The sequence below is a fragment of the Phaethon aethereus genome (assembly GCF_964289735.1).
Source record: "Phaethon aethereus genome assembly, chromosome: 6".
NCBI lineage: Eukaryota > Metazoa > Chordata > Aves > Phaethontiformes > Phaethontidae > Phaethon > Phaethon aethereus.
The window spans coordinates 32,530,704-32,548,208 of NC_138580.1; the positions used below are offsets into that span (position 1 = coordinate 32,530,704).

General features: G+C 37.9%; 1 protein-coding gene across 1 annotated transcript in view; it reads left to right on the top strand.

Annotated features, from left to right (window-relative positions):
* HECW2 (HECT, C2 and WW domain containing E3 ubiquitin protein ligase 2) overlaps positions 1-17,505 on the top strand; it is a gene marked incomplete at its 5' end in the record, with an annotated part of 112,171 nt that overhangs the window by 71,627 nt on the left and 23,039 nt on the right. Inside the window, 6 exons of the mRNA XM_082001609.1 lie at positions 670-855; positions 5,759-5,893; positions 8,684-8,786; positions 9,804-9,900; positions 14,058-14,141; positions 16,659-16,768. Of these exons, the coding sequence (XP_081857735.1) occupies positions 670-855; positions 5,759-5,893; positions 8,684-8,786; positions 9,804-9,900; positions 14,058-14,141; positions 16,659-16,768 (715 nt within the window). The remainder of the gene's footprint in view (positions 1-669; positions 856-5,758; positions 5,894-8,683; positions 8,787-9,803; positions 9,901-14,057; positions 14,142-16,658; positions 16,769-17,505) is intronic.

Sequence of the window (17,505 nt, forward strand, 5' to 3'; positions counted from 1 at the left end):
CTGGTTGACTGGGGTTTTTTTGGAGGGAAGGGCATTAACTGTTTATTTTCCCCTTTTATTTAAAGTTTTCCCTATTCCTCAGTGCTCTCCTTTTACTCTTATTTTAATTCTGTTACATAAATTACACACAGATGTGCAATGATAAGGTAATTTTGAAAAATCAATAGGTGCAAACAATATTTATGTAGATTTGTGATAAGTTCTACAAGCTTAGGTATCCCTGTCCTGCAGAAAACCTTACCAGCTTTATTACTGTGTTCTATGGCTGCATATGTCTCATTATTCCAGAAATGAGAGAATATCTATGAAATCTCTACTTAGTTGCCAGCTGGGGCTAAACCATGACAACTTTTAAAGCAATATTAATGTTACGGGTTTCTTCACAGTTCCAGGGACAAGTGTGGTAAATGGAATCTGTAGTAGATTTCACACTTTGCTGAAGTGACTCAATTATGAAATTTTGTGTATGTCAAGCAAAATAAGAAACACCAAACACTTATCCTTAACCCTTAGGAAGAGGACCATTTTTTCCATACTGTTGTGGCTTAGAGGTGTTTTTTAAGGTTTTATAGATGATTAGATCATTAACTTAACGTTGAAATGTTACCTTTTGTAGTCAGAAGAAATTTTATCTTTTAAAAGTATTTCCTTTTGTTATTTATTTTTCAGAGTGCCTACCGCATGTTTACAAATAACACGTGTTTGAAGCACATGATCACCAAAGTCCGGCGGGATACCCACCATTTTGAGCGCTACCAGCATAATCGTGATTTGGTGGGCTTCCTCAACATGTTTGCTAACAAACAGCTGGAGCTGCCGAGAGGTTGGGAAATGAAACATGACCATCAGGGCAAGGTATCTGTAATGCACATGTTGCTCTGTTGATTGCTCGATCTTGGATGTTGTCATGTCAGGACTCGGTTGCGCTTAACAAGAAAACAAGCGCATGTTCTTTCTCTTGCTTTTGCCAAAAGAGGATTGGAATTTGTCATCTGTGCTGGAAAAGCATTATATGAAAGGAGTAGATGACTGATAAATGGTTGTTAATCATTACAAGGAAAGTTGCCAGAAAATCTATATTCATTTTACTGTGAAATAAGTTGCTTAGATTCCCTTGGATGTTTAAAACTTCTTTTGAAAAGAATTATCTACTGTGTAGATACAGGCAGTTCAGTGAAGTTCTTTGGCGTTTTTCCTGTGTACTTGTAACATAATTTAGATAAAAATTTACTTTATTATTATCTACTGAATTGTATTTAGTTATTGTTGAACCATTTGTATTACCTTTTTTTCTTGTTTAACTTTAAGCTTTTCCTTAGGGCTCTATTTTTTTTTTTTTTCCCTCCTTCAACCTCCAAGTCTTGAGTGGAATTCATTAGCATGCATTATTTACACTTTTTTCTTTAATAGCTAATCATTTTCCTAGGTGAGTCCTCTACCCAAATGCTAAGTAGGTCCAGTGTTCATCAGTTTCTGAGATAAAATGGCTGCACTTAAGACTGGAATAGCTTTGAGGATGATCATTCTCTTGATTATGTATTGATTAACAGGAAAGAAATGGTGTGTACTAAGTTTTATTACTAGGGATCTTGAACACTTGCTAGTCTTACTGCTTTTCAAAACAGGTATCGCTTTTCATTTCTAACAATATATTTTAAAATCGAAGAACAGACACTTTTTTATAGTAGTAATGTAATTATAATTACTATCTAGAATATGATTTTCTTTGCAGAAGATAGGAGAGTTAAAAATAGACTGTGATTAGCCTGTGAGGTAGTGATAAGGCTATCTGTTAGTGTGACAAGTCCTGGTTAGGACTATAGGCATATTAAGCTTCTCAGTCAGTCTTGGTACTTTGTTAGCTGTGAGTGTCCATATAAACAATGATCTTGATGCTTGAAAAGATTACAGGCAGATTCTAAACAGAAGGGTAGAAAAAGTGCTTGAGGGTTGTTTCCTTCAGGGATTTATTAACTCTGGAAAGCACTGTGTTTTTTCATTAGAAACACAACTAGAAATGTGCAATTATACTAACCTTGTTCTTTGCCTCCCTCACTCTTTCCAGTTTTAAGTAATACTTTTTATGTTCAGTTCTTCAGAAGCCAATTTTCTTCTGAAGAATATAGCAATTTTCAATTGACTTTAATAGGCACTCCATAGAGAGAATTAGACCTTTGGATTTCTGGTGTGGTATTTGGTAACAGTGATGCTACCACGACATTAATCAACAAGAGGAAGCACTGAATAAATCCCCACAGGATTTCTTCACTTTGAATTAGGCTCAGTGTTGTTCATTTTCATTATGTTGAATTGCTTTTGTCTCAAGTAGCACTTGTGGCCAGTAGAAAAGCCTATTCAGCACTTGAGAGAGATGATGGCCAGTACATGGTGAGACCAGTGCTTGATGAGACCAAACCGAAACTGGACCTGCCTTTATTAAAGCATAAAGCTAAAGAGAAGCAAATAGAAATTAGCCATGCCACTATATAATTATATTTCCTTTTCCTGGCTACTCTCTCCTGCTGAGACGAGGTTTTCGTTTATTTTTCCAAGTATATTATAGTAAGAGGCTTGGTGGTCTTGCTTGCAAGGCACAGTGATCATTCTGACCCTGATGCAGTGCTGAGCAGTAGAGTTTTTACTCCTCAATGTCACTGTCCTCCAAGCTCAGCTGGGGACTGTCTACCTCTGAACTCCCTTCAAAGCTGCACAGCAAAGCCCAGTTGCCCACTCCTCTTTGACTCTGCCATGTATCTACAGAAGATAAAATCTGTTTGGTATGCACTTCTCCCTAAAAGGTCTGGCGTAACTAGGATGTAGTTTCTGATTGTCATTACAGATGAACCTTCATCAGTCACTGACCACAGGGAGGCAGACGACCACTGGAAAAGGTGGTAGCAGGAAGCATCATACAGGCTAGATAGGTCCCAGAGCTGAACTCAGCCTGATAACTTTGAAATTCTGCATTGCCGCACACACACATGTATATACAGATAAGCATCCCAGTGCATTTGTGCAGTATGTGTAAGCACATGTTCATATTTTAAAGTCAGATGCAAATGTATAAACTTTTTAATTAGATCTCTGCAAGATGTACAAATACATAGTAAGTTATTGTAGGACACTTATTTTCTGTTTTTTCTTTCTACAATGAAATTGATTACCAGTGTCTTCAATAGGAAGAAAAGATACTTTAGCAAGCTTCATAGGCTTTATTTGGAAAGATAACTTCGGCAGCTATCTGTGTTTAATGGGCTAAATGTAGTTTTGGCACTACCCAGCTTATGTAAGTCTCTTCAAGCATCATAGATTTATTGATTATAGCTAGACAGGAGTTATGAGAGGAATTTTTTTGAAAGGAGACTGTGAGCCACACTGTATTTTGAGCTGTGTGCTGCTAATGTCCAGGTTAGCCCAAAGTGTTGCAGCTCCAACGATTACGTTCACTGAAGCTTAAAAGTAGTAGTTTATGCTTTATTTTAAAGTAGGCTACTATTAGCTGCCTACAAGCATTCATATTTAATAAGACATGATTGTATTTAACTTAATGTTTAAATTGAGTTGTTTATTTAAATGTAATGCTAAAGAACGCTGCATTCAATATTAGATTGCTGCATTAACTCAACTGTGTACCGCAACTCTAGGTAGTACTTTCTCCTATATTGAATCAGTACCTTTTTTTTCTAAGCGATTTTACAGTATAATGTTGACTTAATGAAATCAACCTTTGTTTTGATGAAAGTGCTTATAAATACGCATAGACCAGACTAGATAAAATAGTAAATACAGGGACATTAAAAAAAAACCAAACCCTATACAAACCCCTTGCTTAATAAGTGAAATAAACCAGTGGAAATCAGTGGAGAGCAGAATTTTCAAAAAGCCTGGATATGTTCCAGCAGCCTCTTCCAGTCGTTTTCAAGGCCCAAAACTGAAATTTCAGAACGGCTTTCATTCTGCTTTGCTGCTGGTTTCATATTCCCTACTCTGTATAGTTGCGCTGCAGGTGACATCATTATTTGTCGAGGTGAACAAGTCCTGCATCAGGCTCAAACATTGCAATTAAAATGGCATTTATTAAATACACTTTATAGTTTTTTGAACTGTGGAACAGTCAGTTTCACTTGCATATCTGTAACTATGTCAGATGATCAAAACAGAGTTCTTCGTTACTGTCCAGGTAATGCAATTCATTGCTTGTAGGCAAGGTTACAGGTACAGGCGATCGCTGTTAGGGCTATAGGAGGCTTGCTGCCCTCTTCTGGAGCGTTTCTAAGGTTTTGTAACTTTAGTGTCCCTCCATATGCTTCTCCTTCCTTGGGAAATGGAGATATGAACCATTTTCTCCCACCACAATCCGTAATGGTATTTAGTTGCTGTATAGCGTGACAGACTGGTTTATCTACCTACCTTCATAGCAGTCAGAAGAATTGCATTTTCCTTGGTCTGGCTATACCAAGAAGTCTGAAACAAGGATTTCATGAATACTATAAGCTGGTGTTGCTGCCAAAGGAGCCCGTTCTGCTCTCCTCTCATCCCTGGTGGGCTGACCGAGGTTAGAGGAACCATCAGGGAGAGGGACAAAAAGAGAGTAATTTTAGCCTGGACCAGCTCCTCAGCTGGGTTCACTGTGTGGCTACACAAACATTTGTGCCAGCACAAGGCAGGAAGAGTGCACAAGGGATGAAACAAGTGGTCAGGATGGGGGAAGATGAGAATGTTTCTTTTGCTGACACTGCAGGGCTGAATTGTTTATGAAACTGTGGTCGAAGTACCTCACTGGTATCCAAACACAGAAGTGGCTCCCGCAGGCCCTGACCACCTTTCTGCTGGTCCACACTCTTCGATTCCTCAAACCAGATGTCACTTTCCTGTAACTCTTCTGCTCAAAACCGGGATCTTTTTTTGCCACTTCCACGTGTTTCCAGCATTGTGACTGAAAAAAATGAAGTGTGTTGAAATAGAACAGTGCTGGTTTCCAAGTGCAGCACTAACACTGGAGAAAGTTTAAATTTCAGGGCTAAAAATTCTGGGCTTCAGACCTTGCTTTCAGCAAATGAATGACTGGCCAATATGTGATAGTTTTCACCAGTTGTCTGGTTTAAATGTTTTTGTTGCCATCATTTTTGTGTCCCTGACTGACCTTTCTTTTTGGTTTTTGTTTGTCGTCGTTGTTGTTGGTTTGGTTTTGGGTTGTGTTTTGTTTTTTTTTTTTTCTAAAAGGTTAATGAACTTAGAATAATTGTATCAGGAGGATGGCAAAAATGCCTGTTGGCCTGTAGTCATTGTTCATCACAGGATGCTGTCATACACTTGACACATACACACCCAATTATGTTTGTAATTATATGGTAAATAGTTCACAAAAAGGGAATGGTTTTGCCACTTAATGACATCTTTTGAGATGCTTATAAGGAAATGAAAGGGAGAATACACCAGGATTACTTTTATTATAGTTTAAGTCTTCTCTTCTTGACAATCATAATAAAGCTTCCTACTTCCGATACTTGTCAGATGAAAATTTCAAAGGGCTTTATAGACACGAATGAAGTAAGGCATAAAGAATTCATCCCTTCAGTGAGATGAAAAACTCTTATCCCTCTTCTGCCAAAGAGAAATATAAGCCACAGTAATGTGAGGAATATTTTACAAAGACTTATATTAGCGAATGGAACCTAGATCCTGGATAGACATTAACCTTGGACATATGAGAAGAATAATGCTGGCTATAAATTCTTTCTTCTTTCTCCTTCTCTAGGCTTTCTTTGTTGACCACAATTCCCGCACTACCACATTCATTGACCCCCGGCTTCCCTTGCAGAGTAGCAGGCCCACTAGTGCGTTAGTCCATCGGCAGCACTTGACCAGACAACGCAGCCACAGCGCTGGTGAGGTAAGTTGGATCTGCCCCTTCTCTTCGGGAGCCACCAGGTTTTTAGGATCATCTTCTTTCACATCATTCCATTCACAATTCCATGTTGTGAGGAGCATGATTCTTCTGTAAGCATATGGTACTCATCTGTAAATATTTATTATTTTATTTGCTAGCCATTGTTGCTTTTGAAATGTATGAATTCAGAGGAATATCAGATGTGAGTTTCTCTTAATTCACAGTAACCCCATTTAAGCACAGAAGAGCATCTGATTACTTATTACCAGTATCTGTGTCCTGTCTTCCACTGTCAAAATATGTGATGTTGTCTCCCACGGTGTCTGCCAAGTATGTTGATATAACTCTGCAAATAAGCTGTGAGGGGAAGTGCATGTGTGTATATATATCTAGATGTGCAATTTTCTGAATAAGTATAAAAAAAATCTTACCACATGTAGGCTTATCAGATGGTTACATGCATTTGCATATGTATTTCATTTCTACTTTCTAAGCAGAATGCATGGAAAACACCATTTTGTTGCTGTGTCATTGTGGACCATTTTCACCATCAGTCTCCGTATTGTTGTAACTTATTTTTACTTGCAAGCAAGTGTATATACAATGACTTAGACTTCACTTGTACTTTATTTAACCACCATACTGTTCACTGCAAGTTGTCTTTTCAGAGGAAGGCTATTCCATGCCAGGAATTAAAGATAATACAATTTAGAATGAGAAGAGAAATGTTCTGATATATCCTATTTATAGCTCAGTCTTGTGGTAGATGAAGTTCTGCCAGAGGTCTGTTTCAGAGCAGGCATGAATCTTCTCTGCCGCTTCTCTAACAGGGCTTCTGCTGAGCTGCAGCAAGCGAGTGGCATACCGTTGGCTGCATATCTTGTCATATCCTGTGTTAACGTGGTTTAGTCACCCATGATACTTTCCACCCCCCACCCCCAATGTAAGGTGTATTTTACAAATGGTGTTAGATAGCATTTTCCATCAATTTGGTGATGTGATGTAGGCAGTGATGTCTTAGAGCAGGCAAGGAAGCTACAAATGTCTTCATATAGCTATTTAGATCTTCACTAGGGTAAAGCAAGTATTTCTGTTGTGATTGATTTATAACAGAGCAGAAAAAATATTTTTTTTCTTACCTTTGCTAAATATCCACTGAAATTCTCTTTCTTTAAGCAGTGTGCAGAAGCTCTGCACTTAAAACAGAGAGATTCATGTCAACCATGCTGCTGAGGTTGTCAATACTGCAACATTAAGTGTAGTTTATCCCACAGGACGTCGTCATATATATTGCATATACACAGTGCTGATTACCTGTCAAAATTTCCCACTCACTCTAGATACATGAAATGCCTTAATCCGTTTAATTTAGAAGTATTTCCTTGATACTGTTACACTTGTAACTTGAATTGAATGGAAGTATAATTCCAGATAGGAATCTCAAACATAGCAATTCAATGCAGTATTCCCATTCTGGGATTAATGATGTAATGATGCTCATTTATATGCATATGTATGAATCTGAGCACTACTTTTTCTTCTGTACTTATGACTTAAGTATTGCCTGTTTGCTGCTATTTTTCCTGTTTTTAAACCACTGCTTCAAGGAACTATACATTATTGCAAAAGGCGAATACTTAATGAAAAAAATTCTCAAAATACTTTCTTTGGATTTGCCTTGCCACGAACTTTGATGTTTTGAAGCCACTGACCCGGTTTTTACAGGGAGATGCTTTAAAGCAAACATTAACTGGTGTAAGGAATGCCTTTTTAACTAAGGCTGAACTGCAGCGTGAAGCTGGAGCTAATAATAATGGCATTCCTTTTCCAGCACAGTGCCTACGGGAAATAATTTTTCATTTTTCTGAGAGGGTATTATTAGAGCACAGTGATCCTGGGAGGCATCTCAGGACTTCTACTTCTTCGTGATTTCAGAGACTGGATTTAAAAACGCCCTTTATAATTATTTGATCTTTTGCAGTTAGGTGTGATAGATATCTTTGAAGCTTGGAAATCTAGTTCAGATGCTAACCACTACATGTAGGCACAAGAACTGAGAAATAAACATGAAAGTCCAGCAGGATGAAAAAGAGGTTGAAAGAAATGTTTTATATAGATAAAATACAAAATACTGACATAGTAGAAATGACTGAAGCCTCAGCACACAGAAAATTGCAGAAGTTGCCCTGACATCACAAATGCTACCAGGAACAATTTTACATTGTGGTTCTACCTTAAAAAATATTCATATGCAACGTTTTTTACTCCCAGAATGTGAACACAAAAAAAATCAGAACAGTTTTACTGAATGATTGTAGGAAACATATTTTTACCAGTTTTGGACTTGTTTGCCTTGCCTGAATGTGAACTTGCTTCTTTATCCTCCTGCTTCAGCCACAAATTTGTTTCCACTTCAAATTTAGGGAAATTCTGTTCATGCACAGAGGTAACAGAGGTGCTAATGAAGGAGCAGAATTTGATATGTATAAAGATGTCCATGAAGTACAAAATACCCTCTGAAGGAATCCCAGTTTGAATTTTTTAGTCCCTTTTCAGAATGGGACTGTTGTTTAAAAATAGCAATAAACTCTCATTCAGTTTTGAGTCTTCATATTAAAAGGCACAGTATATTAAATAATGTTTTACTAGTAATTGTCATACAACGCAGCTGAGTGGTCAAGCAAAGCATTTAAATACATGCTTAATTTTAAGCCACATGAGTTCTCACTCCTGGGTCCCTGAGTACATATGCTGGCATAGAGACACTCATTGTGGTTACTTGCACATTTTCAGGTCGGAGAGGACTCTCGTCATTCAGGACCACCAGTTTTGCCAAGACCGTCTAGCACATTCAATACAGTCAGCAGAGCTCAGTACCAGGACGTGGTTCCCGTGGGTATGTAAGCATACAGCCTCTTTTCAGAGTTCCCTATGACAGAGTGTGTCCTGTCAGTGTGCACTGCTGGGCTTGGCATTTGGTTGCGGTGGGTGGAAGTTACCATTTTTTATGATTACTTCTGTGCATCAGCATTTCCTAGTTGTTCAGTTGCAGCCTTCAGGAATAATACTGAAAAGTGTCTGTGCAGAACCAAATAACTGATGTAGAGCTTCTGCCTTCTTAGCTCACTTACTCTATGTGGTGACAGGAAGAGTTGAAGCCAGTGAGCTAGGTTGTGTCCTAATTGGACTCCATGTATTCCCGGTGATTTTTGTACAACTTCTGAGCATCTAGTTTGGCAGGATTCCAGAAAGTGTTAATCAGCTTGGAATTAGTCATTAGCTTAACTTCTGTTCTCAGTTACATACACACAAAGTTACTGGCTTCTGTGCCACCAAGACCAGAATTTAGCTTATTGAATCTAACAGCTGTCACATTGTGCTAAATCAAGATAAATTAATCCGATTGACTGTAACTGGCTCTTTGTACTGTGGCATGTTTACTTGAAAATCTCTGCTAATTTAAATCCTTCCCCTTACTGTGGACCTAGTGTGCATACACTGCAGGCTCAGCAATTAGTGAGGATTTGATATGGGTCTTTCCAATGACTGTTTAATATTTGAGAATGGATTTCAGTGCAGTGGAAACCAAGGTCCCTGCAATTTTATTCTAGCAATGAATATTCTACTTCGACCTTAGCTAAGACCGTGAGTGATAAAATATAATAGAACGTGCTAACAAAATTAGAGCCTCTAATAGCGGGAAGGATGTGTCACAATGAGATTTGGTTCATAATCAAGAAGTGTGTTCCCTAAATGTTAGCAGAATTGATAGCCTTGTATGAAAAAGTATTAACACAATACTGCTAAACTTAAAACTATGAAGTCTGCTGTCATTATTGTTCAAATCTCAGGAGAAACGCAGTTCTTTTAGTATCTCCTTGTTTCAGCATGATATTTTTGTTGATGTTTTCAGCTTACAATGACAAGATTGTTGCATTTCTGCGGCAACCCAATATCTTTGAAATTCTACAAGAGCGTCAGCCAGATCTTACCAGGAATCATTCACTCAGGTAATAAAGTTAGTGAAGTCTGCTATTCCCATTTCAATACAAAATGCTAACTAAAATTAGTTTCTTTCATTAAAATCAGCAGTGAAATTTAGCAGATTGTAGACCTTTGGTCTACTCGAACATATTCATAAAGCTGTGGGAAATAGTTCTTTACTGTATTTCTATGTAACTCCCTGAAATAAGGTGTACAGAACCAGAAGTAATGTGTTATTACCAAAAAAAGGTACCTCCAAAAAAATGTTTGGAACAACTGGCATGAGAGATTTTCTGATGTCTCCAAAATGTGCCAAGACAGCTGGATGACATGACAAATGTGACTGTTCATTTGAGTATGTGTACAGCTGGGACTGTGAGGCAGAATGGCATTTGGTTTTGTCCTTCTCAATGTGCATTTACAGAAAGGTTGTCCTGACCTAAGGACCTTGGAGGTAATCTTATATCAACTGGAATTTTTCCTGTTTCTCCAAAGTTTAAAAAATGTGTATCTACAGGTTTTTGTATAGTCCAGTGAGATCTGATGAAGGATAGTCTTTGATTGTTATATGGTTGTTAAAACTCCCTCAAATGGTCAGACTAGAAATCATAAAACCTGAAATGGAGAAAATGGCCAGATCCCTTTTAAAGTGTATCCTGCTCAAAGACACTTTAGTTCATGTGCTTGAGTGCAAAAAATGGAATAACTAACAACTTGAATATTAGTAACTAGGGGTCAAATGACTACCTATTCTTCCTTGGACATTAAATTTTAAAAATGCTAGTCTGATGGTTGTGGTCTGTCCTGTGCAGAGCTGCCAATGCAGCGCTCTGTGTTCCAGCTGCCTATCCATGCTGGCTGGCGCAGCAGCCAGCACTGATTTTCATTTGTTGTTTCCATTCTTATAGTGTTACTTATTGATCCTTTTTCCTCCATTTCCTCCATGTCTTGCAAATTCCCAAAATTCAACAAGCTGCCCTGTTTTGCAGTTTCCTAAAGCATCATGTTCTAACAAGTTTTGTGATGAGGCTTCTATGTTAAAGCTTTGGTTTATGCTCTAAATAAATCCTGGCTGACAATCCTGAAATGATGTACCAGCAGAAGACACAGAGAAAAGGAGGAAAATAAAAATCTACAGTTCTTAGCCTGTCAAAAGTTCCTATGTTGCACCTGTATCACAACGGGCAAGTTTGTCCCACCAGACTTGGTTTGCAATGTAAGCGAAGTAATTGGTTGGGAAATAGTATACAAACAACTTCTGATTATTAGTAGTTTTATTATTTTTTTATTATTCCTTTTTCCTTTCCTGAGGGTGCTTGGCTTCCTTTACTCTGATAGCAGTGTAATTTTCTTCATGTGTTTTGTGGCTTTTTTTGATAATTCACAGTTCAGACTGTTCAAAAAGCTTGTTGCTGTTCCCAGATTGTGCTTCTTGTAGAACTTTGCTTCCTGATTACAGAATCATAATCTGCCACCAGATGAGCCCTTCTCAAGAAAAAGTAGTTTTCAGATTAAAAATGGAAGATCAGCAACCAGTATCTTTTATCCTTTGTAACTCTTCATTTACTTGAGACTAGATATCCTTCTGTATGCTTACATACGTGCATAAATAGGCTGAAGATCTATGTCTAACTTATCTGCTTTAGCAGAATGATTGAGGATTTTAATGAACATGGTTTTATTTTATTTTACATTAAGAAGCTAAATGGTTCCATTCTAGTCTTAGTCTTTGAAGTTAGTATATTTGATTAAGGTAAAGGATCTTCCACTATACCTTTCCTATATTCTTCTAGAGCTGATGCTTTAGTAACATCTCTTATATTTTTATGAAGATCCCAGTTTCATTTTTCCTAGTTAGTCTTTTAAGACCCTGATTTAGCAAGTTACGGGAATCCATGTCTATTTGACACATCGTGAGACAAAGCAACTCCAAGGACATTCCTGTAACACTTGATGAATTAAGACCTAAGTGAAATCCCACACTATGAACTCTTTGTGTAATTTTTCTTATTGTGGTCATCAGTACAACTGTCTGTAATCTATTTCTTTGAGGATCTCAGTCCAACTGAGGTAGAATGATGATGATACTAAATATTACTATTATAATTATTACATACGTGAAGAGGAAAATCAGTATTTGGCCAGTGGAAGAGGACAGATAATTTGAAAGCTCTCTTAAATTTTCTGTCTAAAATAATTTCTCATTCCTAAAAAGAATGAAGAAATGTGATAAGAAGTTGAGGGTCCAATAAAATATACAATGCAAAATATACTACAGGTAGGAAACTGTTGTTCAGAGGTTTTGTGATGCAGTGGGAATGTTGTATTTATCATACTATTATTAAGCATGGAGCCAGGATCAAATCTCATTGTGAGCCACCACAGATAAAACTGAGAGGCTGTTAAATAATGTAAATGGCTTCAGGCATAGGCACCTCTTACACATTAAACATAATTTATATCTTAACAGAAGGTCAAAGGCATGTATTTAAAAAACTATCGTTGAAATCACAACTCTCATTGGTAACCCCAAGAAGTGTCGGATTGCATTCATTTGGAGGGCTGCATATGGTGGTTAAGCCAGAAAGCATCCTCCTGGTTCCTGGTGTTGTTGCCAACTAAATGCTAAGATAGGTTTTGTAATCCACCATTGCTTTCCTCAAACCTTGCCATTTGGGCACTGATGTAAATTGGCGTAGGCTCTGGAAGTGTCCATCTGTCCCTGCCCTGGGCTCTGTGGGGCCATGCTTGCGGGTGGGCAGCACATGTTGGCTTTGGCTCAGTGCTGTGCTGGTGGAACTACGGGGCTTCCAGTCTGAACTCAAGTCTTGAGTGGTCAACACTGTGGTTGCAACAAAGTAGGTGCTTGACTTTCAGTACCTCTCTTAATAGAAGAACACTGAATTAGATGCTCCTACTACAGCCACAGCTGCCACCCTGGCAAGCAGGGACAGGGGGACTCTGGGCACAGTCTGGCTGTGCCCCTTTTTCACCCTTGAATATGCTGTAAATGTGGTGCAAGTTACCAGGGAATGTATGTTAATTCCACTGTCTGAGAAGGTCTTTATGCACCGTGATTTTAGACACAGATGGCAAGAAATTTGGTTTGATCCTTTTGTTGAAACTGTTGTACGTGAAATGATGTGTTTCAGAAATTCATATTGCAACTTGAACTGTGTGCAGCTGCCAGCAGCCTTGTTACGCTGTCGATTGCACAGGTCGTTTTTGACCTTCTTGTCCCTGTTGGTAATGGGACAATAGGTAGATGGACCTCCAAGCTGAGCCAATGCTGCCGTTCTTACGTGGAGTTCTGTACTTTTCTCTTCGTTTGGGGTTTTTCTGCTTTGCAATTGGGACAGTTTTTACTACAGGGGTTTGGTTTTTCTTTTCTTTTCCTCCTAAAGAGTAAAACCAAATTAGAATTTATCTCTACCGTACCATCATATACCTTGTACTGAGAGAGAGAAAATAAAAGGGATGTACTTTCATTTCAGAATGCAGGAAAAAACTCTACAGAGAAAAAGAACAGGAATCAGCCAAGGAATTATATTCAATATAGAGCCTAAAAATCTGTATCTTACTATGCTCAGAGTTTAGGATGCATAGATTCCACAATAGTGACCGCACTGGGTCTGGAAGGAGGAGTGGGTGCTCGGGTGAGACAGCGGGGGAGAAATAGTACAAGGGTTTTTGTGAAAGATCTCTTAAATGCAGTGTGTTATGAAAACCCCGCTTTTAAAATCACAAGTGTGTGTTGTACTGTATGGCTTGTATTTGTGTAAAGGTTCAAAAAAGACAGTACCTCTTCAAACAGTTCACCTTCAGAATAGTAATGTCCTCAACCTCCTACTCTGAATTCAGGGACACAGCTACCATGAACTTGAAGGATTGATTGATTGATTGATTTTTTAACTGACTGGATGGCTGTACTACCTGAAGCCTGAGCATTGAAGAGATGAGGGCAATAGGAGAATCATTCCTCAGAACAAATGAGCTTTTTGGTTATAATATTTTTGCTTCTTACATGGACATGGTGTGGCAGGGAAAAAGGATGGTTTCTGAAATACAGAAGCATAACCCGGAGGTTTTTGTGATATGCCCTGTATTTTTTTCTTGTTGCTGTTGTGTACCTTGGTGCCTTATTTGCAAAAGATATTTTGGAAGTCTTTTTTTGCTTACACAGGGAGAAGATCCAGTTCATCCGGACAGAGGGAACACCTGGGCTGGTGCGTTTATCCAGCGATGCAGACCTTGTCATGTTACTCAGGTAGGCACTGCTGCTTTCGATGCACGTGTGGAATATGCTGTGGCAGCTGTTGAGGAGCCTTTCAGTGGGTAGTGCATGCCAATTTTAGTGACCTAACTGTTTCCCCTTCAGTACTTGGATTTGCACCTGGGAGAGCTACAACTCAAGGGTCAGATTTTTTATTTTCATCATGTTTGTTTCTAGATGGTAGTTGGAGGTCACATTTTTTCATAGGAGTGATGGAATGTGATGCTCTCTCTGAGGAAAGGCGAGTGCAAGAGCGCTATGCTTGTGACTTATGTGGGTTTGCCCAGGCCACCTTTTGCTGTCCTGTAGGATCCAGCTCTGACGTTTAGATAGGTGGTACAGTTCAGATCTCTTTGCAAGAATGTGCTTTCTACTGCTTCAAGAATGCATCTGTTTAGTTCTGTGGTTTGGGAAGTCTGTATTTGTGAACATTCGTACTTGAGATGTGTTTTTATTACTTAATGTCTTGCTACCTCTTCACTATGGTGTCAAGCATTGTCCTTGTTAATAAAGGAAATACTGTTACAGAGTTCAAGAAATGGGAAGCTGCTTCTTTAATATTTTTCATTTAAGCAATTAATTTTTTTGAGGCAGATTTTTGCTAGAATTAAACCCTTGTATCTTCATGTTGTGTTCTCATCCATTTTAAAAGTGCATCAAGAAATTCACGAGTACGTTTAAAATTGAATCTAGTGGATTCAATAGGATTGGCATTAGTAGTAGTATTTTGAGGTCAGGTTGCATAATGGTAATCCTTTCTGGTTCCTAAATCTGAGTTAATTACAGCTATAAAAAAAATCTCATTTTAAAGCCATGCTGAAGCTTTTTTAAAATTACAATGTTGTTTTTTTTAAAGAGCTTTTAAGATTTTTGTTTTGATATATAACTCATGAAGATTACACAGATTTTACAGAGAAAAATCTGGCTTCAACTATTTGTTTTTAAATAAAGATTGCATGAATTATTTTATCATTGCTCTTTGACTGGGTTTTTTTCCCTCTAGTGTTCTGTTAACAACAAAGACTGCAAATAATTCTTACAGTGGAAATAAAGCAAACTCAAGATTTTGACTGCAATCCTTCTTTTGCAGAAAAGCAATAATCAGTTTAACTAAATTTTAAGAGAAGAGTAGCAGCCAGTGCCTCCCTAGAACTACTTTATCATATTCTTCAGATTTTATTTCTCTTAGATTTTTTGGGGGGAAAAAAGTAGATTAACTGGAAAGCATTGCTTGAGGATTTTCTTCACAATTTATTAATAATCTAATAGTAGCATTTCTCCAAGGACATATTGTTGATAAAATGTTACCTATGCACTCAGTAGTTTCTTAAAATGTTGGATGTTATACCTCAAGACTGGACTGAGTTGTGAGCTTATTGTGAGTGAATACTGGTGTAAAATCGAAGGTGGGCTAAGTTAAAATAGTGGCATACTGAGATGACATTTCTTTTCTTACCATTATTTAGTCTTGGTGGATGTTTTACTTTTAACAGTATCTTCGAGCAGGGTGTCATCATGACCCTTGCCTATGAAACCCTGAAAAAACTGCACTCTGATCGTGATGGAGCTCAGGACGCCTGGGTTCTGTATCTAGCTTGGCTGGTTGGATGACTTCAGGGAAGACTGTACTTATTTCCATGCCTCTGTTTCTTCATTTGGCAGGGAATGATATAATTGTCCTGTAAAGCACTCTTGAGATCTAGTAATAATGGGGTGGAGTCACTATTTCTGATACTTTTATTGCTTGGTAACTCTGTACATTTTTTTACCTCCTTCAGTAGATATAAAGTTGCAGCTAACTAAAAACCAACAAACAAACCCCTATGTGTTTAGGGACTGGAGGAGGTACAGTGCATCACATTTTAAAAAATACTCTAAGAATGACATTATATTATGCTTCAGGTGTTAAGAAGAAACTATTTGTTTTTCTCTTAAAAGTTATGTAGTAATAATAGATGAGGCATGAAATAACTCGACCTGAAGAGACTAAATGTGATACCCGTTTCAGCAACAGCATTAGTATTAAAGATAAAATAAGGAAATAACTTGTTATGCCAACAAGCTTACTATTCAATACACTCAACAAGTTCAGATGTGATTCTTAATCCTGGGGGTTAGAATGTTTGTCTCTGTTCCTAGTCTTTGTGCAATATTGCAGATCTTTTTCCGGGAAAGTGTGACTAAGTTTATTGACCCCTTTGTAATGAGAACACAACTGAAAAAATAAAAAAAGGAGGGGGGGCAAATTATAAAGGCTGATTAATTATATTATAACCTTGAAAATAAATACCACATGATGTATAGGAATGTCCCACAAAAGTAGTAGTTACTGATTTCTAGTAACTGTCAAGGTCTGATTGAGGGAATGGCGATAAAATATGTTGTAGCACTCTTTAAGTGTGCATAGTGGAAAGACAGCAGGCTAATAACTAGAGTTTTATTCCTAGAAAGTGAAAAATACCATTCATTCAAAAAACCATGTTATTTCTTATTTGCTGCTTCTTACATCAGCTTGTTTGAGGAGGAAATAATGTCATATGTGCCGCCACATGCCTTACTTCATCCTAGTTATTGCCAGTCCCCAAGAGGCTCACCAGTGTCTTCGCCTCAGAACTCTCCAGGTAAGTTGCTCAGGCATAGCTTCTGCAGGGGCTTGTACAAAACGATTTCTCATACTTGGTAAGGACCAGTTCCGGATCAGGAAAGTCAGTAGCGCACTTGCAGTTCCCAGCTTTTAGAAGGGTAAAGTTACATGAGCTGAAGCACCTTCTGAGTGGTCAGTGAGCTTGTTACCATTGTAATGAAAGTACTGTAGTATCTGTAAGATACTGAAGTAGAGCCAGTCCTATAATTTAATTTATATTATGCTCCATGTAATGACTTTCCACCTTTCTGAAGTTCCAAGTTCTGTTGCTCCAGCAACAACAAAGTTTTAGTCCTATTTTTGAGCAAAGTCAACAAGTGTGATTGCATTTGACTGTCAAACTTGAACCTTTGCCTTGGGCTCACAAGATGTTTTGCTGGTAGAAAAGATTGGTGTATTACAACTTCAGAGCTTGTGACTTTGTTCTGACTTGTAAAACATGCAAACTTGTTTTTCACTGATGTGGAACAATTAAGTGAGTGCTCATGCCAGGATCCTGATGCCTAGAGAATTAAAAATATGAGATCTAATTGAAATGCCAGTGTTAATGGGGCTACGGGGCAATGAGTAACAATTTTATGTAAAGCCAGATTGTTGTCCCTTAATGTGAGTTCAAAAAATAGCATATTGCAGGTGTTTGGAAATACACGTCAGAATGAAATGAAATTGATATTTCACATATTGTTAACTAAGTTGTGGATGAGAACTAAATTA